The 26,693-nt window shown below is 44.0% G+C and overlaps 3 protein-coding genes across 3 annotated transcripts in view; 2 read left to right on the top strand and 1 right to left on the bottom strand.

Annotated features, from left to right (window-relative positions):
- LOC306983125 (uncharacterized protein) overlaps nucleotides 1-26,693 on the top strand; it is a 269,919-nt gene that overhangs the window by 37,042 nt on the left and 206,184 nt on the right. The gene's annotated exons all lie outside the window — the stretch shown is intronic.
- LOC306959889 (polyunsaturated fatty acid lipoxygenase ALOX15B-like) overlaps nucleotides 6,687-26,693 on the bottom strand; it is a gene marked incomplete at both ends in the record, with an annotated part of 59,030 nt that continues 39,023 nt past the window's right edge. Inside the window, 8 exons of the mRNA XM_079552141.1 lie at nucleotides 6,687-6,866; nucleotides 6,922-7,116; nucleotides 8,570-8,670; nucleotides 8,751-8,872; nucleotides 8,953-9,092; nucleotides 12,418-12,447; nucleotides 12,522-12,608; nucleotides 14,892-15,043. Coding sequence (XP_079408267.1) covers nucleotides 6,687-6,866; nucleotides 6,922-7,116; nucleotides 8,570-8,670; nucleotides 8,751-8,872; nucleotides 8,953-9,092; nucleotides 12,418-12,447; nucleotides 12,522-12,608; nucleotides 14,892-15,043 — 1,007 coding nt within the window. The remainder of the gene's footprint in view (nucleotides 6,867-6,921; nucleotides 7,117-8,569; nucleotides 8,671-8,750; nucleotides 8,873-8,952; nucleotides 9,093-12,417; nucleotides 12,448-12,521; nucleotides 12,609-14,891; nucleotides 15,044-26,693) is intronic.
- LOC306959891 (phosphatidylinositol 4-kinase beta-like) lies at nucleotides 15,059-18,616 on the top strand (the record flags this gene model as incomplete). Its single annotated transcript, XM_079552143.1, has 5 exons — nucleotides 15,059-15,063; nucleotides 15,902-16,006; nucleotides 16,101-16,224; nucleotides 16,459-16,622; nucleotides 18,481-18,616. 5 exons carry the CDS (start codon nucleotides 15,059-15,061, stop codon nucleotides 18,614-18,616), a joined length of 534 nt encoding a protein of 177 aa, XP_079408269.1.

The following is a 26,693-nucleotide window of genomic DNA, read 5'->3' as shown; positions in this document are numbered from 1 at the left end:
GCATCACTACAGCCATGCCAAAACAATGCATGTGTCTAGGAGTTACCATTGATGGTAAACTTGAATGGAAATCGCATATAAGTATATTAAAAAACAAAATTAGAAAAAAAACATTGCTGTAATTGGCAAATTGAAAACTGTACTCGATAAAAAATCTCTTCTATTACTGTATAACTCCCTCATACTTCCTTACCTAAATTATGGCCTGGAAATATGGGGAAACAATTATAAATCCAATACTCATCCTATTTTCCTATTCCAAAAATAAGCAATAAGAATTATCACTAAAGCAGATTTCTATGCACCAACGAACCCTATCTTTGTAGAGCTAAGCCTACTGAAAATCCATGATCTTGTTGATCTAAATACAATAGTAATTGTGTACAAAGCACATAATAATCTTCTCCCTCCTCCCATCCAAGAGCTTTTTGAACACAGGAAAAGTTAGGATAACCTCCGAGGAACTGCTATTTTCAAAAAAGCAAAAGCTAAAAAGAATAAAAAGAGTGGATGTATTTCGGTAAGAGGTGTTAATCTGTGGAAGATCAGTTAAAACAGTCCCAAACAGTCAAAGCTTTCAAAAAGTTGTTTAAAGCTGCTAAAATTCAAGAATGTATAAGCTTAGGATGAATAAAGTAAGAAAAATAAAAAAAAATAAAAAAAAAATAATAATAACGACATGATTTAGTTTCAACTAAACTAACATAAAACAAATGTATGTATACATATTTGTTGGAATATTGAAATTGATGTTACTAACTCCAGATACATGCTACTCTCATGATTTCTCTTCTGTTTAACACTTGATATTGTTCATTATTAATGTTTGTGTTTTGTTTTTGTTTTCTCTCGTGGAAGTCTGTAAACTGGGTTAGGTGTAAGAAGTTTTCACTTCAGCCTAAACCCTTTCGGTCACGTTGTACACAAAGAATTGGAAATGTTTTTACGTTTAAAGGAATGAACTGACCGAATAAACTACTACTACTACTACTGCATTAGCTCAAAGACACACAAGTCAGACACGAAAATACTGCTCTATTGTAACTTTAATTCAGTGTTTGTTTTCCAATGGAAAACGGTAAACAAAACCATTTTATTTTTATGCTGTTTTTGTTTACAGAATCCCCGTATTTATGCCCGCAACACATTTCTCTAAAATAAAATAATGAAAACAACAAAATATATTATTATTATTATTATCACTATTATTAGTAGTAGTATTATTCCACTAAAGAAACATTACAGAAGTAAAGCTTACAAACTAAGAATCAAAATGACTTTGGAATAGCCAAAACTAGATAGTATAACTAAGTTAAGAATAAAAATGAAACATTGCAGCTTAGCTCTTAAAGCATAGCTGTTTAATGTTACTTAAAAGTAAACTTTTAAAAACAGTTTGTCACACACAACACCGTCAACCAATTGTCGTTACATCCATTGGGACACATGCTTTATCATCAGGGGAAGGGTGAGAGGAGGGGGTCTGCTGTGGTGTGAGGTCGTTACAGCCATTGGGTCACATGCTTTTGCATCAGGGGAAGGGTGAGAGGAGGGGGTCTGCTGTGGTGTGAACCGGTTGCCCATGCATCTGCATGCAGGTGCCCCATGCACCTGTAGTGGCGCCATTGTGTCTAGACACCACGTGGGTTAGGGAGGTGTGATTGTTTACACATAATTAGCATAACAAAGATAATTACTACTCGTGAATGTGCCAAGGCAACACTTCAGCTGTGTTTTTAACCTCTTAAAGGAATAGGCCACCGTTTTTACATACTAAGATATGTTCTTAGCTCACTTTAGTCGAGTTAATATATCCCCGTCTGGTCTTTGTCCGCGCGCTCTGTCACGCAAACGGAGCACATACGCAGCCTCTCCCACATGTCACATAGCTCCGAAAAAGCTCACGATAGAAGCTACCAAGCTCTTCCACGTGTTCCCTATTTAAATAAAGTTACGTGAAGTGTTTTCATGCGAAGTATATTTACCCAGAAATGTAGCATGTCGATTTTATAAGCAAATAAAAAGGGGGACTATATTGTGAGGCGTAATGATACGAGGAGCAAAACGTCCGCGCAGTAACTCCTAAAGACTCCCCCGCTCACTTCCGTCAATAACCTTTAGGAGTTACTGCGCGGACGTTTTACTCCTCGTATCATTACGCCTCACAATATAGTCCCCCTTTTTATCTGCTTATAAAATCGACATGCTACATTTCTGGGTAAATATACTTCGCATGAAAACACTTCACGTAACTTTATTTAAATACGGAACACGTGGAAGAGCTTGGTAGCTTCTATCGTGAGCTTTTTTGGAGCTATGTGACATGTGGGAGAGGCTGCGTATGTGCTCCGTTTGCGTGACAGAGCGCACGGACAAAGACCAGACGGGGATATATTAACACGTCTAAAGTGAGGTAAGAACATATCTTAGTATGTAAAAACGGTGGCCTATTCCTTTAACTCCCGCCTAAACTGAGCATTTTCTCCAGTTCAGCTTTACCCAAATCCTGTAGGCCAGTGTAACGCCTGCTTTGAAAGCTGAGATCTACAAAACTCATCTAAATGGATCTTTTTCCTCACGTCATCATTTTTTGGGGTTTTCAACTCATTTCTGTAACTTTTTTGTAAATGTTTTGTCACTTTTACCATTTTATCGTCATTTTTTATGTAATTTTTTGTCAAATTTTTATCAAATTTTTGTCAATTTTCGCTAATTTTTGTGACATTTGTCATTCTTTTTGGTCATTTTTCCGTCAATTTGTTGTCACTTTTTGGTAATTTTTGTCATTTTTTTGTCATATTTTATGTCATTTTTTGTCAAATTTTTTGTCAAATTTTTGTACATTATTTTTTTGGGACATTTTTGTAATTTTTTATAAATTTTTCATTACTTTTTTGTCACATTTTCTTCATTGTTTTCGTCTCAGTTCTGTTGCTATTTTCACAAGTTTTTTCCAGAAGATGGACCGTAATCATCAGGCTCATATTGACCCGTTATGATTCTTTTTACAGGAGAGCGGTTCCTCGGCTGGTGTCCTGGTGGTGGAGCCCAAATAACCTGGAGCTGATGATTGAAGTTGGACCCTCTCCCCCCCTGGACACTGTTTAACCCTCTCCCACCCTGGACACTGTTTAACCCTCTTCCCCCTGGACACTGTTTAACCCTCTCCCCCCCTGGACACTGTTTGACCCTCTCCCCGCTGAATAATGTGCCTCGACTCTCTGCTTCTTGTGTGGATAAAGTCTCATCCAACCAACTCCGGACATGACATGGCTGCATCAACCCAGAGTGAACACCAGATGGCAGCAGGTGTCCCTCTACAGCCCTGGTTGCTTTTAGTCTGGATTAAAAGTTATTTTCTCCGTTTGCACCTGGGAACTGTCCCTGGTCCTGAACCCAGAGGAGCTGGCTCTTAGGGTTAGGGGAGCTGGATGAGGAGGCAGCAGTGGGGCTGGCTCTTAGGGTTAGAGGAGCTGGATGAGGAGGCAGCAGTGGGGCTGGTTCTTAAGGTTAGAGGAGCTGGATGAGGAGGCAGCAGTGGGGCTGGTTCTTAGGGTTAGAGGAGCTGGATGAGGAGGCAGCAGTGGAGTTGGCTCTTAGGGTTAGAGGAGCTGGATGAGGAGGCAGCAGTGGGGCTGGCTCTTAGGATTAGAGGAGCTGGATGAGGAGGCAGCAGTGGGGCTGGCTCTTAGGGTTAGAGGAGCTGGATGAGGAGGCTTTGTTAAAGAATAGAATAGCTGAAGAGAGCAGTTCTGATCCTTGTGCTTAATGACGAGGATGTTTTTTATATTCAGTTTAATGTCCACACTATGGGCATAACAGGAGAGGAACTCATGATGTGGACCCCATCGTCCCCTGACCTCAACCTTATTGACAACCTTTGGAGCCTCAAGCAAAACATCTATGAGGGTGGGAGGCAGTTCACATCCAAACAGCAGCTCTAGGAGGCTATTCTGACATCCTGCAAACAAATCCCAGCAGAAACTCTCCAAAAACTCTAGTTTAATGAATGCAATAATGTTGATGCTGCTCAAATCAGGGTCCTGTGTTAAAATGTCACTTGACCTAAGATCACTTGTTTTTGATTGAAATAGTTTGATTTCCGTAAATATGACCTCCTAATGCTGCAGATTCAAAGTGTGATGCAGAGCGAGGAAAAAGTGAGTTTATAACGGGAGTCGATGGGGCAGAAAAAACACGAGGGAGAAAATGTCGTTCACATCAAAGTGTCTTGAATAGGAAAAGCGTATAGTCTCACTACCCACAGTGCCACAGTCACCGCCACCTGCCGCATCCATGCATCACTAATTCTCTTGTCCCAAAGAAATTAGTGACCTAATATGGAGTACTTATTACATGGTTACTCTACTCTAGACAGCACAGACACTCGAAAACGGTACATTATTTGCGGATAATAATGAATTTCTTTTTTTTTTTTTAAACTAGGTGAAATTGGATAATTTTCCAAGGCACACCAGACAATATCTCACGGCGCACTAGTGGTTGAAAAACACTGCTCTAGTTAACCCTTGTCTTTCACCATCTCCACTGTTTTATCTCCAAGAGTTAGAATGATTCAAGTTAAGATTTTACCTTCATTCAAGTAATTTTTACTTTAAAAGTCTTTAAACTGACGGGAAAAACATCTTTCATGTAAATTGACATTTATTTGTAATTTTTTATTTTTTTTGTATTTCAAATCTGTTTCTCGAGTAGTTGTAGAACATTCTTCCCTCTCCCACCCTGGACACTGTTTAACCCTCTCCCCCCTGGACACTGTTTAACCCTCTCCCCCCTGGACACTGTTTAACCCTCTCCCCCCCTGGACACTGTTTAACCCTTCATAAATTGTACAAACTTTATCTGAGGGCCAACAAAGAGGGAGCTGATTAATATGCCTCGACTCTCTGCTTCTTGTGTGGATAAAATCTCATCCAACCAACTCCGGACATGACATGGCTGCATTTACCCAGAGTGAACACCAGATGGCAGCAGGTGTCCCTCTACAGCCCTGGTTGCTTTTAGTTTGGATTAAAAGTTATTTTCCCCGTTTGCACCTGGGAACTGTCCGTGGTCCTGAACCCAGATTGGCTTGGAATTCATCTCCAGCCCCAGGGGCAGCCTGGCTCCGGGCAGGGATGGGGCTGGAGGCAGCAGTGGGGCTGGCTCTTAGGGTTAGTGGAGCTGGAGGGGGAGGCAGCAGTGGGGCTGGTTCTTAGGGTTAGGGGAGCTGGATGAGGAGGCAGCAGTGGGGCTGGCTCTTAGGGTTAGAGGAGCTGGATGAGGAGGCAGCAGTGGGGCTGGCTCTTAGGGTTAAAGGAGCTGGATGAGGAGGCAGCAGTGGGGCTGGCTCTTAGGGTTAGAGGAGCTGGATGAGGAGGCAGCAGTGGGGCTGGCTCTTAGGGTTAGAGGAGCTGGATGAGGAGGCAGCAGTGGGGCTGGCTCTTAGGGTTAGAGGAGCTGGATGAGGAGGCAGCAGTGGGGCTGGCTCTTAGGGTTAGGGGAGCTGGATGAGGAGGCAGCAGTGGGGCTGGCTCTTAGGGTTAGAGGAGCTGGATGAGGAGGCAGCAGTGGGGCTGGCTCTTAGGGTTAGAGGAGCTGGATGAGGAGGCTTTGTTAAAGAATAGAATAGCTGAAGAGAGCAGTTCTGATCCTTGTGCTTAATGACGAGGATGTTTTTTATATTCAGTTTAATGTCCATGCTATGGGCATAACAGGAGAGGAACTCATGATGTGGACCCCCTCCTCCCCTGACCTCAACCTTATTGAGAACCTTTGGAGCCTCAAGCAAAACTTCTATGAGGGTGGGAGGCAGTTCACATCCAAACAGCAGCTCTGGGAGGCTATTCTGACATCCTGCAAACAAATCCCAGCAGAAACTATCCAAAAACTTAATGAATGCAAGAATTTTGAAGCTTCTCAAATCAGGGTCCTGTGTTAAAATGTCACTTGACCTAAGATGACTTGTTTTTGATTTAAATAAGTTTTGATTTCCGTAAATATGACCTCCTAATGCTTCAGATTCAAAGTGTGATGCAGAGTGAGGAAAAGGTGAGTTTATAACGGGAGTCAATGGGGCAGAAAAAACACTAGGGAGAAAATGTGAAAACTCAACTTTACATACAAACTAAAAAAAACGATCTAAATCAAAGTTGTTACTGATCGTTGACCCAAAGGTGTTTTAGAAAAAATGTAAATCCAATTTCTGCCCAAACTCACTTTTTATACAGAAAATTAACCACTCTCTGACAAAAGGAAATAACTCATTGCAAAAATAACCCAGACATTAAATTATGGGAAAAAAACAATCATGTCTTCAGTCCAAATGAGAAAAAGGTTTTTGGAAGAGAAGAACAATGCTGATCCCCCACTGTTACTTTGAACTGACTCCTCAGAGTTCAACTGCAGGTCAGACGCCATGAGTGACACTAAATACTTTATTGTGTTTTGCTCTGAAAATAATCACACCATTATCCACATCACCCAAGACAACACAAGTCTTTCATTTCAGTTTAGTTTATTTTGACAGATTTTTCCTCCCAATATCTACCAGACGTCATTTGACTAGTTTGGAATTCATGCTGTAAGAAACACGATAGATTTGGCAGCACTGGTCAAGTACAAAGCCAGTATCAGCACTCTGCCCTCCACCAGAAATCAGGAAAAAAAAGATAAAAGTAAAAGCTTTAAATTCCCACACTATTCTCCATCAACTGTGGATCCAGATACGTGTACGGCAGGTCCAGATTTGCGTTCCGTTTGCCAATAGCTGCACCTAACTCTTTCAGTTCTTCTTGAAACTTCTTGATCAGGTCACGGGGAACCTCCTCACAGAACAGTTCTTCTGGGTACCGACCAAGAGGAACCTGAGAGAACAGCAAAAGTCATTAAACCAATCACACAACAGCAACAGTAGCTCACATGGTAAAAGTAAAAGTCATATACAAAGTCTGTGGACTGTTTGCTGAGGAGCCAGAGAATGGCCAGGATGTTCACGGTGGCGTTGACGTCAGGGAGTGTTTGCAGAAAGACGTTCTCGTTGGCTCTGCCCTTCACGGTGGGCGGGGCGCGTTGTAAGGTGGGCGGGAAGTTGGGCATCCATTTCCCAATGTCCAACTGCAAAGCATCAAAATCACCCGAGGCTGACTCATTAAAATGACACACACTCTCGATGGCAATTGAGTTTAGATGTAACAGTTTAATATTTGGTGCCTCCTCCCCCAGACTCTGAGTTTCTCTGCTTAGACTTAGAGGTCCGGTTTACTAGATGTGCATCAGCGTCTGCCATGATCAGAAGCATCCGAATAGAGCTGTCAGTGAGGAAGGAGTTTGGGAAAGGAGCCTGTGCTTCCTCCTTTAGCATAGGGACCTCTGGAGGTTCCTCACTAGCGGCTAGGAGCTACGTGAAATCCCATAAGCCACCGCAAGAAGGTCTAGAACAGGGGTGCCCAAAGTGGGGCCGAAACAATTCTGTTGGCCAGAGAGAGACCAACTTTTGCGCTGTGTGTGGTTAATACTAACTCTCTTCCATTCATTCTCAATGGTAAATATGGATGCAGTACACTTTTTGACCACCAGCATCAAATTGGGGGCGCTGTTTCACTCCTTTCACAGAGTTAAGGAAACACTGTTGTGGTGTCTTGGTATTTATCAATTACAGAGCGTTTTAGCAGCAACTTTCACAGTTTTCCATTTTTTAATTCAAACGTTGTTACATCAACATCAGTATATGTTAAAATTTTACTTATAAAAGAATTGATGTTAAACTGACACTTTTTCAAAATAATCAAATGTGGCATTTTCTTTGAGTGAACAAATGAGGTAAAGTTTCTGTAGGTGATGTAGATGCAGGTTTTTTTTTGCACTAAATTGCTACAATTGTTGACTTTGTTCTACTACAACTAGGCTTTTGCCATAGTTACCATTTGTTTTAATATAGCACGTTATTTGCATGGATAGAAACAAATGCAAATGTAGGCGATCGAAAACATTAAAAGTAATTAAAATAAAGTAGCTTTATAATTTGCAGTTCTATGTGTTTTTCATGCTTGACATCGCCGTGTTTGGCCCGTGACTCACAGGCCCTTTGTCATTTTGGCCTCGGAGACAAAAAAGTTTGCTAATCATCACCCACACCTGTTCCTCAGATCACAGAACACCAGTTCTGAACAAATCCACTGCCGGTCAAGTAGCGAACAGAACAAACTCCTCCTGCTAACATTCAAAGCTCTCCATAATCTGGCTCCGGTTTACTTCGCCCCTTACACCCCAGCACGCTCACGCCGCTCCTCATGCTGGCGCTCGGGCCTTCAGCCGCTCAGCACCCGGGCTCTGGAACTCACTCCCACTGCACATGCGTTCACCCATGTGCTGTCGTTTTTACCCTCTTTTAAATGTAAGGTGACCTTGGGTGTTAAGAAGGGCACCAACAAATAAAATGTATTATTGTTATTGAAGTTTTAAACAGATACCACTGCATATTAAAATTGGATATAGACGTTAATAGGTACAATCCTATAGTGCAGATATACAATATACAATGAACCTTTTTCATAGTACACATCATCACCTGTCCATTGTTGACCGCTGAGTGCTGGGCGGAGGAGGTGAAAATGACCATAGTGACAAACTTCACCAGTTCATCCACTGCACTGAAGCTCTGGGGGATTCCTAAAACATCACCACTTTCATTATAAGCTTCATTATTGTCCAACTGTTTGGTAAAGAACTGAGTTTTCCAAATGACTCACCTGATTCTTTGCGAGACAGAAATCCATTTTCAAATACATTCTTGATGAAGTTCTGCAGCTCCGAGTCCTTTTGGACATCGCTGTCGCTCTTGTAGTAGTTGGTCAAGATGCCGCTCACAAACCTTAAAAGATCATCATTTCACAGTCACATGTGTCTCTGTTGCAGCAGTAGAACGAACAGCCTCCTCAGAATCCTTTGTACCTGTGTATGATGTCCCACAGCCGGAGGCCGTCGTCTCTGTAGTAGTATTTGGGCACTGACTCCACCCCTCTGTCCTTAATGTCCTCTGGGAGACAGAGGGAGCGGTAGGTCAGTGAGGACAGCGCCCTCTCCAGGATGGTGATCACTTCACTTCACTTTATTTCATGTCCCCGATAGGGCAATTAGTTTTGCAGCACAAGATACATAAAAATAGATACATAAAAACAGACAAGAAAAATAAAAATTCATTCATTCACCAGTTCAAGCAAGATGCCGAAGTGCAAAACCTTACAACAAAACAAGAGTATACGACAACTTTTTTTTTTTTTTCCCCTCACACTGAATTTGGTGCCTGTAAACTCCTTTTATACTCAGCGTTTAGAGTGGAGATGGCTACAGGTATGAAGGAATATTTGTATCTGTTTTTCCCCACCAATGGAGCCCTAAGCCTCGAACCAGAAGGCAAGTAACAGAATTCACCATGAAGAGGATGAGCATCATTAGCCAGAATACTCAGAGCCTTCCGCGTCACCTGTCCAGAATACAGGTCCGAAAGTGGAGTCTGAGGAGCTCCCAGAATCTTAGCACTCAAATTTACAATTTTGCTGAGTGAGTTTTTCGCTTTGATGTTAAGGTTACCAAACCAACACATCATAGAAAACGTTAGCACTGACTCGACACAAGATTTATAAAACAGTCTCATTATGGTCCTGTCCACATGAAAGTAAGCCAGTTTCCGGAGGCAAAACAGGTGCTGCTGCCCTTTCTTACACAGCTTCTCTGTGTTTTCATTAAAGTTGAGCCTGTTGTCAATCAGCGTCCCCAAATATTTGTATTTTCCCACAAGCTCCACATTTTGACCCTTGATCGCAGTGGCTTGAGGTGATGTGACCTTCCTCCGAAAATCAATAGACATGTCTTTAGTCTTAGCAACATTCAGTTGCAAGAATGAGTCATCACACCACCGTATCATGTCCTCAACAACAGGACCATGCTCCTTTTCATCACCGTGCAGAAGACTAATTATGACAGAGTCATCTGCAAATTTAAGTATGTGGCGATTCTCATGGCGGCTGCGACAGTCATTTGTGTACAAAATATACAGAAGTGGGGACAGAACACAGCCCTGGGGTGATCCAGTGGAGGAATACAAGACATCAGATAAACAACCATTTACCTTCACTCTTTGCGATCGCCCAGTTAAAAAATCTAAAATCCAACCCACCATATTAAAATTCAAATTAAAGTCTTTGACAAGCTTATCAATTAAGATGTGTGGTTGGATGGTATTAAAAGCCGAAGAAAAGTCTAAGAATAGGAGCCGAGCATGCGCCTTTGTGTTTTCCACGTGTTTGAGGACAAAGTTCAAGAGGGTGGCCGTGGCATCCTCCACCCCACGACCAGTCCGATAGGCGAACTGAAGAGGGTCAAGCAAGTCCTCTACCTTAGGAAGAAGTTCTGTTTTCATCAGTCTCTCAAAGGACTTCATAACTAGTGAAGTAAGAGCCACTGGTCTAAAATCATTGAAAACTTTGGGGCGTTTGATTTTGGCCAGAGGAATTATTGTGCTCTGTTTCCATATGTTTGGCACCCTCTGTTGGCTGATTGACAGCTGAAAAATATAAAAAAAGACAGGGCCTAATTGTTCAGCACAGGAGGACAGCAGCCGGCCACAGATGTTATCTGGCCCTGGACTTTTCTTAGCCTTGGTTCTTCTGAAACAAGTAACTACTGCCTGTTCATTAAAAGGTGGGGAGCCAGGGCAAAGTAAGTCCTTTTTTAATTTGCCAGTATAGTCAGTGAAGTCGAAAGTGTCATATCTCAAGTAAAAGGAATTGAAATCCTGAGCCAATTGTTTGTCTGATTTAATTCCATCAATAGCCACTATAGATTTTTTCTTTGTGTTGGTACCTAAAATTGTGTTTAGGCCGTCCCAAGCGGAGCCAATATTGTTCTGTGTTAGTTGTTTTTCAAGTTTAGTCGTGTAGCATAGCTTTGCTTTCCTAATTTCACACTTGATCTCTCTTTGTAGTTTCTTCAACTCTAAAATGTTCCCCTCCCGAAAAGCCTTCATTTTTTTATTAATTAAAATATTTATAGTTTTTGAAAACCAAGGCTTACGGTTCGGGTATATTTTCACTGTCTTTTTAGGAATCACATGGTCCACACAGAAAATGGAATAGCTACTCATAACATCAGTCAACTCATCGATGTCAGAGGAAGACTCTTTAAAGATATCCCAATTTGTGCATTCAAAGCATCCTTGTAGGCTCATAATTGCATCCTCAGTCCACAGCTTAATCTCCTTTGTGGCGACGTTGCCTTTCCTCAGGACAGTGCGATACGTTGGGATCAGCTGCACGCAGTTGTGGTCAGCACTCCCTAACGGTGGGAGCGGGTATGACTTATACGCTCCTTTCACTGAGCCATAGCACATGTCCAGTGTTTTATTCTGCCGAGTTGCACACGTGACATATTGATGAAAGTTTCTCAATACATGTTTCAAAGAGCACTGATTAAAATCCCCAAGTACGAAAACGGGCGCATCTGGACATTTGGACTGCAGCTTTTGGGTCACGTTAAGAATAGTCTCAGAGGCTTTGTCCACGTTGGCTTTGGGGTGCACATATACAACGATGACAAAAATTTGTGGAAATTCTCGAGGTAGATACGAGGGGCGTAAAGACACCGCTAACAGTTCTGCGTCTTTATTGCACTGGCTGTCTCTCACGATGACATTTTTACACCAGCGCTCATTGACGTAGAGGCACACCCCCCCGCCCTGGGATTTCCCAGTGACAGCTGCGTCACGGTCGAGGCGGAGGGGTTCCCCGAAGTTGTCCAATGTCAAATTTGGTTGCAAGTCACCATCCGTAAGCCAGGACTCCGTAATAGCTAACAGGCACGCATCCCTGAATTCCTGTTGAAACCGTACATGAGCCTGTAGCTCGTCCACTTTATTCCTGAGTGATTGTGCATTCATCAGGATCATAGACGGCAGGGGAATTCTATTCAAGCGCTGTCTCCGCAGCCGCTGGCGCGCGCCGCCCCTTTTGCCCCGCTTCCTCAATTTGCGAGGAACCGCGTTTTGAGAGTTAAAGTGTTCAAATAGGTCAATACTCCGCAAAAGATCCGAAATATGGTTGGCAGGGGATGAGTTTTCCCATTTAAGAAGGGGTTCTCTGCTGTACTGGATACGCGTTGATTCCTCAGTAAGAGGCCTGAGACTCTGCGCGGCATGGTACACAGTCCACAGCAGCAAAAACAGTACCATAAACTCCATTTCCCCGACACTCCTCCAAACAACCACCGTAAGTTTCTCTGCCAAGACTCAGTCAAGTTAGAAGCACTGCCATCGACACCCTGGCATCCAAAACGGGATCATTTATTCCAAAAGAGAAGAAAAAACGAGACAGACATTCCTTTGCTGCAGGTCGCTGCACGAGCATGCGCCCCCGCGCATACCCTCATACCCTCACCACCAGCGGCTGCATACTGAGAGAGAAGTTTGATTGTTTTTAATCATCATTGTGCATTAGGGACATACTATCTATGAAATGATGGCTTACCTTTGTCAAAACCCCGTCTTCTGAAATGAGTTGCTTTCTCGCCAAAGTGTTGATAGCAAAGGTGTAACGAGTGTGAGGAATCAGAAGCTGATGAGCAAAACAAGGGACAATTAATAATGTTGACGAAAAGCTCTGCGAAAACCCATGTCGCTAAGATCAGAGCCAAAATGGCAAAAAACGTGTCTTTAATGGGCAGAGCGAGACATTTCTTTGATAAGCAGTCATTACATATCATGTACAGTTCTCTTATACTACCTTACCTGACCTACTGCGCGGAAATCTGGGGGAACACGTATAAAAGCAATGCAGACGTTCTATATAAATTACAAAAGAAGGCCTTACGAATTATCCACAAAGTCGGATATAGGGAGCACACCAACCCACTATTTCTACAGTCGCAGATTCTCAAATTCACAGAATTGGTGCAATTAAAAACTGCCCTAGTTGTTTTCAAAGCCAAAAACAGTTCAACAGTACTCCCTGCAAACATTTAAAATCATGTTTTCAGACCGTGATGGGGGTTATAACCTAAGAAGGAAAATGAATCTTAAGAAAAAATATTCCCGCACAACACAAAAAAGTCTGTCTGTTACATGAAGTGGAGTCGACCTCTGGAACTCATTAGAAGAGGATTTAAAAATGCAACTTTAGTACAATTTGAAATAATGTGCAGAAAGCAAATACTGGAAAAGTCTGCATAACTCTTGTAAATTAATCATCTGTTCCTGAACTGTGAATTGTCTTGTTGTTGTGTGTAATGCATCCCGATTTATTATGTGATGTCCAGAATGTGCACCTTCAGCCTTATGCAAGAGCAACACAAGAATGTTATGAACTAATTACTTCAGTGTTCGGGATTTGCTAAGAAGAGCCGTTTGTTGATTTATTTCACTACTAAGGCAATTCCTCAGACTGGAATTGCCGCATAGATCTCATGGTTAAAGCCTAAATATACATTAAAAAATGATTGTGCCGTGAGCAGTAGTTTAAGTTGTGTAAGTCTGAAAGGAGGGGTAGGGCCTGATGAGTTTTAACTAACTTCTTCCTACTCCATTTGAGCAGCACTAATACCTCTTATGTTGTGAAAAATTCTGTATGTTGTATGTATACTATACTTGTATGCATCTGTTGTTCAAATAAACTAAACTAAACTAAACTGGGGACTTCGTCCAGCTTGGGTTTGAGCTTTATTGCCGCAATACCCGGGAGAATCCGCTAGGCAAAACAGCATCTGGCCAGAGATGCCAAATTCCATGGAATGCTTTTCCGCGTACTTCTATTGGCTGCACCGATCCCGTGGGTGCTGCAGGGCTGGAGCTGTATTCGACATTTTCCCCAGTTTTGCCTACATTTTTCCATACTGCCCCCCACTCTTTAGCTCTGCCCATTTTGAAACAGTGTTTTCCCCGTTTTTGATGAGGTTGGAACCATAGGCTATTTTAACAGTGGATGGGTGGGCCACTTACAAGCCACTTACAAGCCACTTACAAGCCACTTACAAGCCACTTACAAGCCACTTTAAAAGCATTTTTGGTGGTAGTGGCTGCGTTTGCGCAACATTATGTCCAGCTTGGGGATGTGCAGGCGCGCCGGATTGTGTCCGTTCCAATCCAACAAAGTCTGTGAAAGATATGAGGCTTTGATTTTTGTCGAAAATGGCCTCTGACTTGCGGGCTTGTCATGACCACGCACAAATATATTTCATAAATGTAAATGATGATTTTTAAAGCCAGATGTGTCTGGGACGTTTTGGCCAAAATTTTAGGCTTTCGATTGAAAACTCGGAGATCAGGCGTCAGAAGTTTAATAGGTACGATTTTGAAGGTTCCAGGTTCGAGCCAAGATGGCCGACTTCCTATAGCGTTTTTGACAGGGCCATAATATATTTTTTGCATGTCCTGATGTGGCCAGGGCAGTGTCACTTTTGTACGATGACATTTTTTGCGACCGGGCTCTCATTGACTCAATGTAAACTGCCTGTTTTAGGGGGCGCCACTGAGCCATATTTTATTATTTTCTCTCGCGGACCCCACCCAAAATTAGAGCTTGTGGAGCACTACTTTCTGATCCATGTTACTTGCGTATCGGTTCACGTTTGCTACGTGAATTCTTGCGTTTTCTGTCTCTGTTATTGATTTTAATTAGACCCTCGTGGGACGCTACGTGTCCGTTGCTCGGGCGTAATAATACATTTGCAAAAACAAAGACAGGTGCTAAATAGAGCATGGACGCTGTAAAATGGCTATTTGTGTGCCCCACATGGGCTCCAAATGTGACATGTGAATGACAGAAGGCTGCGTGACTAAGAAACGCATCAGTGACTTTTGGGGAGCGACTGGTGAATGAGCCCGTCTTTAGTGCGTACTGTACCTTGTAAAGAGGGTGCACTCTGGGGATGTTCCTCAGTAAAGCCACACCGAAGACCTCCGCCAGCAGGTGAGTGCGCAGCAGGTGCACATTGAGCTTGTGGTCATGGAAGTCGGCACTTCTCACAAAGGTCTTGGCCAATAACCAGTCGGACTCTGTAAAAGGGCCTAATGGGGCCGACCAGCTCTCTCCCCATGACTCCGCCCCCTCCTTACTGACGTCACAGCCTTGTTGGGACATTCACCTCCATCCACTCCTCCATTGATTTGACCATCCAGGGTTACACGGCCTCATCAGTGAACAAGACTGTGTGAAAATGAGTCTCATGTATTTCTGAGCCACTGCAGCCATTTCTGCTTCAGCTTCAATGAACAGTTTAGGGGAGGCCGGATAGAAGGTTTATGCACAACTGCAGCCTCTGGAGGGTCCGACACCTTCATGTTCAGAGACTCCAGAGACACCAGCAGCTTCAAATATCTGTCTGCTGCTTTGTAGCTGCTGTTCTATTCATCTGATGTGTTAGTCTGGCAGAAACCGTCCATATTGTGCCTTTATCTGCACAAACCCGAGTGTGTCTGAATCATCCACACATCTTATCAGTTTGATGATTACGCTTAATCTTTCATGAAATATCGAAGGTTTTCAAACCTAGACCAAGGCATTCAACTATTTCAAGATTTTCATCAGCAGAGAGTTCCTTTTTCTTTCCCATATTGCTTGAAAATGATCTGTTTAATAAAGTGGAACACCCTTTTTCAGTAGTTTTCCCTTAACTGGACTTAACCTGAAAACTAATCATCCCAGACTGAGACACGACACCATCCATGAGTTTCATTATTTATATATATATATTTTTTAACCTTTTTGACACAAAAATACAATTTGCAGAATAATTTGGAACGCAGTGTACAGCAATACTACTGCATTTCTACTGCAATACTACTGCAATAATCCTCCCCTCCTCCTCTCTCTCCCCCTCTCTCCCCCGCTCTCTCCCCCCCCTCCCCCTGCAGGAGGCGTCTGTCGGAGCAGCTCGCTCAGACTCCGTCCTCGTTCCGTAAAGACCCTGAGGATCCGTCTGCGGTGGCGCTGAAGGAGCCGTGGGACGAGAAGGTTCGGTAAGAGCGGGACGGGGAGGGTGGGGGCAGCGGGACGGTGAGGGGGGGGACAGCGGGGGGGGAGAGGGCGTGTCTGACCCTCTGCTCTCTGCAGGAGGATCCGCGAGGCGTCTCCGTACGGTCACCTCCCCACCTGGAGGCTCCTGTCGGTCATCGTGAAGTGTGGAGACGACCTCCGGCAGGAGCTGCTGGCGTCGCAGGTGCTGCAGGTGCTGAGGGTGAGCTGTGTGCGGTCACTACGGCAACGGGGCGGGGCAGCTGTGGCAACGGGGCGGGGCAACTGTGGCAACGGGGCGGCGTGACTGTGGCAACGGGGCGGGGCGACTGTGGCAACGGGGCGGGGCATCTGTAGCAACAGGGCTGCGCGACTGTGTTTAGTCCTGGTTTAGTCCTGTTTCTGTCCTGGTTTAGTCCTGTTTCTGTCCTGGTTCTGACCCGGTCTCTGGTTTCAGGCCGTGTGGCAGCAGGAGCGAGTCCCGCTCTGGATCAAGCCGTACCAGATCCTGGTCTTGTCCCGGGACTCGGGGATGATCGAGCCGGTCCTGAACGCCGTGTCGCTGCATCAGATTAAGAAGCAGAGCCAGGCTCCTCTGCTGGACTTCCTGGTCAATTTCTTGTGACATTTTTGCCACTTTTTCATCAATTTTTCGTCACTTTTTGGTCATTTCTTTGTCACTTGTTCATTTTTTTGTCAATTTTTTATCAGATTGTTGTAATTTTTTCGTCAATTTCTTGTGACATTTTTGCTACTTTTTCATCAATTTTTCGTCACTTTTTTGTCATTTTTTTGTCATTTTTGGTCATTTTTTCTTCCATTTTTTGTCACTTTCTTGTGACATTTTTGCCACTTTTTCATCAATTTGTACAGTACAAAGGCCTGACTGTGGGAGATCACAAAGGTGCCGCTCCTTTAGTCAAACTAGCGCCACCTCCTGGTCATGTCCAGACGCCTGGAGGACGCCATACCTGGGGTCACAACATGGCCCCTCCTGCAGCTGCTGCCAGTCCCGTATCTGCCACAGACCAACAGGTGAACGGAGCTGTTTCAGACAGCACCATGTTCATAAAGGAAGAATCATTCTACAGGGAAACAACTGGACACAGGCACGGCACAAACACAGATATTTGTCTTTTTTAGCTCAATCATGGAATAAAGTGAGTAAAGAGATGAAACACGAGCTCTAACCCCTGTGCCACCCATGACGTCGTTATTTACCAACACAAACAGAGGCCTTTAAGTAAATATTGATGTCAGAGCAGCCTCTTTTATAGATCAGTTATAGTTTTTAGGGTATACTTGTTATGTTCCACACAGAGTCAGATGCTCAGGTTATTACAGTTATTATTGCCGAAAGAGGACGGGCTGAGGCACCTGAGGCCTCAGCCCGTCCTCTTACGCTGTTAAGGCTGCCTGGCCCCACGAGCTTGAGGAGCACCTGATTTGTTATTTGTGTTTAGCATTTACTATTGTACTGCGGTGATCCAGCGAGCACTTGGCCGCTCTTACAGATATTTGTGGATTTTGACTAAGATAATGACGTCATTCACTAACATTATAACCTCAAATATTACACTCTTGGAAATGTACTTTGAGCAGGGATTTGTGTATTTTACACATTCCTATGATGAAATACATATATGCAATACTTTATTTGGACAGTCATCCGCCCTGTGGACTCTGACTGAATTCACAAGAACAAAGGCTCCGCCCACAAGGTCACTCCCCAACCGAGCTCTGATGCAGATATAAACCCAGGAGGCGAAAGGGAAGCACAGCAGACTCCGCTCCACAGCAGACTCCGCTCCACAGCAGACTCCGCTCCACAGCAGACTCCGCTCCACAGCAGACTCCGCTCCACAGCAGACTCCGCTCCACAGCAGACTCCGCCCCACAGCAGACTCCGCCCCACAGCAGACTCCGCTCCACAGCAGACTCCGCTCCACAGCAGACTCCGCTCCACAGCAGACTCCGCTCCACAGCAGACTCCGCTCCACAGCAGACTCCGCTCCACAGCAGACTCCGCCCCACAGCAGATTCCGCTCCACAGCAGACTCCACTCCACAGCAGACTCCACAGCAGACTCCGCCCCACAGCAGACTCCGCTCCACAGCAGACTCCACAGCAGACTCCGCTCCACAGCAGACTCCGCTCCACAGCAGACTCCGCTCCACAGCAGACTCCGCTCCACAGCAGACTCCGCCCCACAGCAGACTCCGCTCCACAGCAGACTCCACAGCAGACTCCGCTCCACAGCAGACTCCACAGCAGACTCCACAGTAGACTCCACAGCAGACTCCGCTCCACAGCAGACTCCGCTCCACAGCAGACTCCGCTCAGCTGAAACTCCACGTTTCTGTGACACCACCTGTAAGTAACCACTGCCTATATGACGGCGTCTTTTAAACCCTTTTTCTTGCTTGAATACAAACTTCCTGTGTCTCACGATTCCATTGTATTTGTCTCTTTCCCTCAGCTGTGCAAACATGTCCCGATACATCACCGGCTTCAGTCTGTCCACAAACCAGGCTGAAGAACAACAGCTGAAGGCAAAAGGCTTCATTAAACAAGAGGCAAAGCAAGACGAGCTGGGAAGTGTTGTAAACGTCTGACACAAATACAACGAGCAGGAGGACGAGCCCCCCATGACAAAGGTTCAGATCAGTTATAATGATGAGATGGTAAAGGGTCTGAAAAAAGCAGGTTACACAGAAGGTCACACATTGGTAACTTCTGAAGGAGATGTTGTGCTCTGGTCCAAATGTGGCACCACTCCTTATGACGTACCCATAGTAGGTGTTGACTTATCACTAAACCCTAAAGACGAGGTTAAGCTGAGCAACATGAACTTACAGAGAGTTTACTGCAATCGCCTTCACATATTCGATAAGTCTGTTAAACTGTGGGTACGGAGAGAGAAGATGACCTACATCCAAGATGTCAAAGCCACCAGTTCCATTGATGAAAATCAAGACGCAGATCTTTTCAACCAGGGCTTCATCCGGATTGATAAACCCACTAACACCACATCCGGAGGCCTCAGAGGGACCAACTTCCTCTGGTATCGTCTGACCACTGATCCCAGCAAGTCCATCACTGACCTGAAGATCTCCACCAACCAAGAGGAGCGTGATGAGTACAAGAGGGAGGGCTACACGCTCGTTGATGTGAACCTGAACACCGGAAAAGACGGGACTGAAGTCTATCTTTGGTACGAGCGCCGCGAGGGCGAACCTGTGACAAACATGACCCTGTTCTTCGACAAGGAATCCATCCCGATATATACAAGTGGTGGAATCCAGGTCATCGATAAAAACATCAACGAAGGCAACGAGGGAGATCGTTTCCTCTGTTATTGCCAGCTATAAAAAGGCTCAACAAAAGCCTGGGTTTAATCAGTGAATCATCTGAGATCAGACACAGTGTTGGGGAAATATGGAATATACTTAAAACAGCATAAATCATGTCACACTCAATGTTATTGTGATTTGAAATAAAGATGAATTTAAAACTGTCATTTCCTTCTCAGTCTGGTTTATACAGTGCAGTTCATATAACAGTGTTTCCCAACCAGAGGTCCAGGACCTGGGGGCACATGAGCACTTGGCAGGGGGTCAATGTTCATGTGAAACTGAGTAGAATTTCATTATTGATTGACTGCGGAATTCTTCCACAGTCAATTATTGGTTTTCATGTTCTTTATTATTATTCCTCTTCCATCTTTTTCCCGATTTTCTAGAGCTTTCAGCACCTTCATGCTTTGTGCAATTTATGCAAGTTATGCATCAAAATGTTCCGCATGTTGAGGAGAAGGGTGCTATTACTTTTGGGACTTCTGCAACTTACGGTTTTTCCGCAATCGGCCAAAATGTCGGAGATTTTTCCCATTGACTTATAATGGGGCTGCCGCAAATCCATGCTTTTCTGCACTTTTTTCTGCATTTTATGCAATTTCTGCACTGTGCATGTTCAGCTTCTGCAACTTGTGGGTTTTGAGAAAAAATTGTCCTTCTGCAGTTTTCCAGTTTTTTTATACGGGAGTTTGAAATTTTTGCATTGGTGTGTATGGGGGAATCCAGCCAATGGGGAGACTCCAGGACTTTCAGCCATTTGTGCAGCTTCTGCCAATCAAGCACTGAGGCCATTTCAACAGTTTGACCAGTTTATGGAATATAAAAGTTTATGGAATATTAACAATTTATGCAAAGTAACCACTTTATGCATTTTAAACCGTTTATGCAACTTAAGAGTTTATGCCGTTTAGGATTTATGAATTTTAAAGCGTTTATGCAATTTACATAATTTATGCAAATTAACCCATTCATGCATTTTACCACTTTATGCAGTTTATTCTGTTTATGCAACATGACATTTTATGCATTTTACCAGTTTATGCAAATCAAGCAATTTATGCAATTTGAACAGTTTATGCAATTTCTGCATTCGCTTCCCGCAATTCCGCAGTCAATCGCAATGGCACAGCCATTGCATTTCTAGTTTAATGATGTTTTTCAGTGAACAGTTTGACTTTGAGAGTCACTGCAAAAAGTATTTAACTAGATCAGTATAAACATCTCAATTTGAGCAAAATAATCCACATTTTAGTTGTTTTGACGAGTTAAGAAGTTGTTGGGCTTTTGTCCTGGATTATTTCACTTGTTCTGAGATGTTTCTGACTCGTTTCGATACATTTCGTCCTCATTTCAGGTCATTTTCTTTGCCAATGGGGAAAGAAAATTGGTCTTATCTCATTGGCAGTTTTACTTTCTTATTTCAAGCGAGATTTACCCTAGAACTGGTCTGACATGTCCTCAAACAAGCAAAGTAAACTTGGTCCGATCAGGAAAAGTGTCTAAATGAGTGAAAACCGCTCAAAACAAGAAACATTTCCTCAATTCAAGTCATTTAAGCCAATGCTTGATATTGACTTTTTGTAGTGTTTTAGCTCCATTCTGAACAATGTCAATGTCAATTTTATTTATAAAGCACATTTAAAAACAACCATTGTCGACCAAAGTGCTGTACAAGAACAGTAACAATATGTACAATAAACACAATAAAAGTTAAACACAGGTAATATATAAAGGCACAAACTGTATCTGGTCTACATGGAACCGAAGGCCAAAGCAAAAAGATGAGTTTTTAATTTAGTTTTAAACTCCTCTACAGACTGAGCCGAGCGCACATGTAGAGGAAGGCTGTTCCAAAGTTTAGGGGCCGCCACTGAGAAGGCTCGGTCACCTCTGGACACACGCTTGGATTTAGGAACAGACAAAAGAAGCTGGTCTGCAGACCTCAGAGCTCTGGAAGGACAGTAGAGCTGCAGCAGTTCTGACAGATACTGAGGTGCCAGCGAATTTAGGCATTTAAAAACAATCAGCAGAAGTTTAAACTTGATGCGAAAGGGAACTGGTAGCCAATGTAAAGAGGACAGAATGGGAGTGATGTGCTCCCATTTTCTTGTGCCGGTCAGAACACACCACTGATACTGAAGAACCTGTGTTTAGTTTCACACTTTCTTCAAATATTTGCAGGATCCATGAGTTTGCGGGTCCTCAGAGGAAGCCTCAAGGGGAACAAGTTCTGACCATAAAATAAAACCTCTGCAAAACGAGACAACTCTATGGTCGTGTGTGCCTTAAACAGCTGCAACAGCTGTATTGTGAAGGTCGTGAGGATAAATATTAGTGTCCAAATATCTACTGTGGAATGAACATGTTGCCGCGTTAACTGTGTGTTTAAAAGCACGTGCGCGATCTGCTGCAGTATTGCTTTGTTGTTACGCGCGTCAGTTCCTTGGAGAGTCTGGAAAAGCAAAGGGGGGGCCGGTGCCCCCTCCCTGCTTTGTAAGATGGAAGAATCTGGGAAAATGTAGGCGTTAAAACGGGAATCAGTCTGTCTTTTAGATCTACAAACCGATATGGGATTAATTAAGGTTGTGAATCTGTTGTCATTACTCCAAAATCTGATTATGGTTCAAACAATGTGCATTGAGTAAAGAAGCCATTGTGTGAATTCCAGCTGTCATAAAGGGGGCCAGGCTTTTCGGGGGCGCTGCCAGCACCAATGGCCTTGTCCTTCTAAAGGAAGCCCCAACGATGAGCTTCTTTTAAAAGGACACTCCGACACTGATGAGGCTCGTGTTTCTAAAGGAACCAGAACCAATGCTGATGTGTGAGGAACTGTTCTGTGGTGATCTCCTGTTTATTAGGCCCGAGCTCCATCAGGGCTGAGGAAGGCCCGAGCGCCATCAGGGCTGGGGAAGGCCCGAGCACCATCAGGGCTGAGGAAGGCCCGAGCGCCATCAGGGCTGGGGAAGGCCCGAGCACCATCAGGGCTGGGGAAGGCCCGAGCGCCATCAGGGCTGAGGAAGGCCCGAGCACCATCAGGGCTGGGGAAGGCCCGAGCGCCATCAGGGCTGAGGAAGGCCCGAGCGCCATCAGGGCTGAGGAAGGCCCGAGCGCCATCAGGGCTGGGGAAGGCCCGAGCGCCATCAGGGCTGGGGAAGGCCCGAGCACCATCAGGGCTGGGGAAGGGCCTCTTGTAATCGTATAGACTCCCCCACAGAAAAACGAGCACGAAGCGCTGGCCTTCTCTCAAACACTCACTAATGCACTCTTCTTCTTGTCGTGCACGTCTCGTGCACATACAGATATAATGCAAAAATCAACATTGTAATTGTACAGAGCCCATAAAAGTCAATGGGCGACAGGACCTCGACCATGAGGTAGGAATGCGCGAGCACTTTCCACAAATATATAGTTTATGGCGCCGGCGTGAGCGGAAACACTGTTTTCCTGTGAGAATATTATTCTTTCTTTCTTTCTTTCTTTCTTTCTTTAAACAAAAAAACATTTTTTTTTATTAGATACATGATTTTTTGAAATATTTTATTTATTTATTTATTTATTTATTTATTTGAGCATACATTTTGCTCAAAAGCAAAAGCTGAGGAAGGCCCGAGCGCCATCAGGGCTGGGGAAGGGCCTCTTGTAATCGTATAGACTCCCCCACAGAAAAACGAGCACGAAGCGCTGGCCTTCTCTCAATATTGAGAAAATATTGCTCAATATTGAGCAATATTTTTCTTTTTGTCATTGTAATAATAATGTTCCATATATTATGTTTTTACTACATATTTGAGTTTCAGAATATGACATGACTCTTACCTGCAGCAGAAGTCTGAAGTTCTGTCTAAAGCAGAAGCTCCATGACTTCCTTCTTCACTTCTCAGTCTGTGACTGAAGAGCAATGAGGCCTCAGCCTTTTTACTGCAAACAAAGAGCTCACTGTATTTAGCCTCATGTTACTGTCACTCATGTCTGACCTAAAGTCTCACTCTGAAGAAAGTCACATATAGTGAGGGCCTGTGTGGTGAGTGTGGGCTTAAGGACGAGGGTGGACATTCAGACACATATAGTGAGGGCCTGTGTGGTGAGTGTGGGCTTAAGGACGAGGGTGGACATTCAGACACATATAGTGAGGGTCTGTGTGGTGAGTGTGGGGGACGAGGGTGGACATTCAGACACATATAGTGAGGGCCTGTGTGGTGAGTGTGGGCTTAGAGACGAGGGTGGACATTCACTCTCTCAGACTTTAGTCCAGTCCTCAGAGCAGGAGGAACAGGTCAGTGTTTGGTGAGTGTGGGATTGTAACCAGTGAAGAGGAGCTGCTGCAGATGTTCACAGATGTTCTACTCGGGCCCTTCATGGTGTCTCGTGTGGTGGAGACACAGCCAGCCTCGTGCTGATTGGCTCAAAGGAGAGTCATGTGATCTTGAGCTTGTTGGACAAAGAGAACGGTCCTGGCTCTGATTGGTTGGCTCTGATCTGAGCGACTGGGATGAAGAGGAGCAGAGACGACACGTCACTCTGGGATGAAGAGGTTTTCTTCACTTTTATTGTTTTTTTTGTCTAATACATGAATCAACTCATAAAAGTCAAATATTATAAAAGAAGCAGAATCAGCAGGAAATACGTCATCAGTGAAAGATACAAGAATAAAAGTATTAACTGAGGATTAACATCAGGAAATAAATGACACCGTTTCAAAAAACTTTGGTTATTTACAAAATCTCTCATTTCTGCTGTTTTTGATCAGTTCAGACGGGGCTGGTCGTCAATAAAACGGCTTCAAATACTGATGTCGCCACAAAAAAACTATAATTATTATTTCAATAACTAATCGTTTTAAGTCCTGGTTTAACAGAGTTTAAATAATTCAACTTTGATTCATTTTCATGTTTCATCAAAGTCTTGTTACTGACGTTTATTCTGTGGAAATATTTTTTTAAGGAAGAGTTTTTTTTTATTTAAAATGATGTTACTCAATAAGAAATCAAAATGACTCGTGAACTCATAAAGTACTTACAAAGTACTTACAAAGTACTTATAAAGTACTTATAAAGTACTTATAAAGTACTTATAAAGTACTTATAAAGCACTCATGTACTTGATGAACTCAGTACAGACTCTTGTCATGCCCAAATATGGATGTTTAGAGGCGTGTCTTTGTACGTCGTCAATAGATACAGATGCCATGGCGTCATAGAAGGGGGCGTGGCCTCACCGAGGGGGAAACATAGTTTTTTACTCATGTTTTCATCATGAGAAATAAACTCATTTATCTCGTACAAACTAAGTCAGAAGACAAAAACTAGCTAACTCTATCGTTAGCATTAGCACGATGCTAACATGAAGCATCATGTTCTCCATTAGTCATGTATTTATGGGCTGTTGAACCTCTTTGCTCTTTGTCTCCATGTCTTTGTATCTTTATTTAGTAGAAACTATTTTCATAACTGAGCGTTTGTTAAAGCAGTTTCTGAATAATTAGAGAAAGTTTCGGTTTTTCGTCGTATCAAAGGAAGAGACTTGTTGTTCCGTCTGTGCGACTCTTGTGGGACGTTTTGTGGATGAGAATTAGACTGGAGTCTAAACAAGTGTGACGACCAGCCCCGCTCTCTCTCCCCTAATGCACGTTTCAATCTGTCACAAAAGAAACAAACGTTTCACAGCAGAAAATACTTCAACATCAGTAACACACAAAAGTCAAACTCTTAAAGCCGTAAAACTCCATTCACATCATGACCACTGCATCTGAGTCTAGACCAGGGGTTCCCAAAGTGTGGCCCGCGGGACAAATGTGGCCAGAACAATTCCATTGTCCAGAGAGTGACCTCCTTTTGAGCCTCATCTGCTTAAGACCAACTCTCTCCCATTCATTGTCAATGGTAAATGTGGGTGCAGTACACTGTTTGGCCACCAGCGTCATATTGGGGGCGCTGTTTCACTCCTTTGTGGCGTCTTGGTGTTTATCACAGAGCGTTAGCGTAGCATCGACATCAAACATGACTTATAAAATAATGTTGATAATGATCTAATGTGGCTTTTTCTTTGAGGTTAGTGAATGAGGTCAAGTCACTGTCGCTGCTGTAGATACAGGCTGTTGATTCTGTTCCACTAAAACCAGGCTTTTGCCAGAGTTAAAGGGACTGGATGGAAGTTGGCTTGACGTGGCCGTGTTTGGCCCGCGGGCCACACTGTGGCCTCGGAGACTAACAGTTTGGGCCCCCCTGATCTGACCTGATGCAGTCGCTGAAAACAAACGATCAGAAAAGTCAATAAAGTTATTTACAATATTTATCCGTCTGGTTTCTTCACTTCTGCTTTATTTGTTTCTGTATCAACCGGAAAAGTTACTGACGCTTTTTCAACTGCCGGAAAAATATTGTTGAGTAATATTTTTCACATAATTATGTAAATCCACTTCAGTTCTTTACAAAACTATACATAATATTCAAATATTTTAAAGACAATTTCAAAAACACAAAGTGGCTAATTTCTCATATAAAAGTGAGTTTGGGCAGAATTAGGATTTAAAACTTTAAAACACTCTTTGGTCAAAGGTCAGGAACTACTTTGATTTAGTCGTTTTTTAGTTTTTATGTAAAGTTGAGTTTTCACGTTTTCCCCCATTGACTCCCATTATAAACTCACTTTTTGGGGTGTTTTTATAATCTGTGTTTAGGTGTTTTATAAAGAGCTGCTTAATTACAGCCATGTTTGTGACAAAAACACCCGACAACCACCCCCACCATGGACGACCACCCCCACCATGGACGACCACCCCCACCATGGACGACCACCCCCACCATGGACGACCACCCCCACCATGGACAACCACCCCCACCATGGACAACCACCCCCACCATGGACGACCACCCCCACCATGGACGACCACCCCCACCATGGACGACCACCCCCACAATGGACGACCACCCCCACCATGGACGACCACCCCCACCATGGACAACCACCCCCACCATGGACAACCACCCCCACCATGGACGACCACCCCCACCATGGACGACCACCCCCACCATGGACGACCACCCCCACAATGGACAACCACCCCCACCATGGACGACCACCCCCACCATGGACATCCACCCCCACCATGGACGACCACCCCCACCATGGACGACCACCCCCACCATGGACAACTACCCCCACCATGGACAACTACCCCCACCATGGACAACTACCCCCACCATGGACAACCACCCCCACCATGGACAACCACCCCCAACTCACTCCAACACCCCCAACTCACTCCAACACCCCTCCCCCCCCTGTATAAGCCCCTCCCCCATGAGCCTCATAACTGCACAGAAACAGCCTCACTGTG

Source organism: Gobius niger, assembly GCF_951799975.1.
Source record: "Gobius niger genome assembly, chromosome: 2".
NCBI classification, from domain to species: Eukaryota; Metazoa; Chordata; class Actinopteri; order Gobiiformes; family Gobiidae; genus Gobius; species Gobius niger.
Note: the sequence above shows the minus strand (reverse complement) of the source record. Positions and strands in the feature narration are given on the sequence as shown.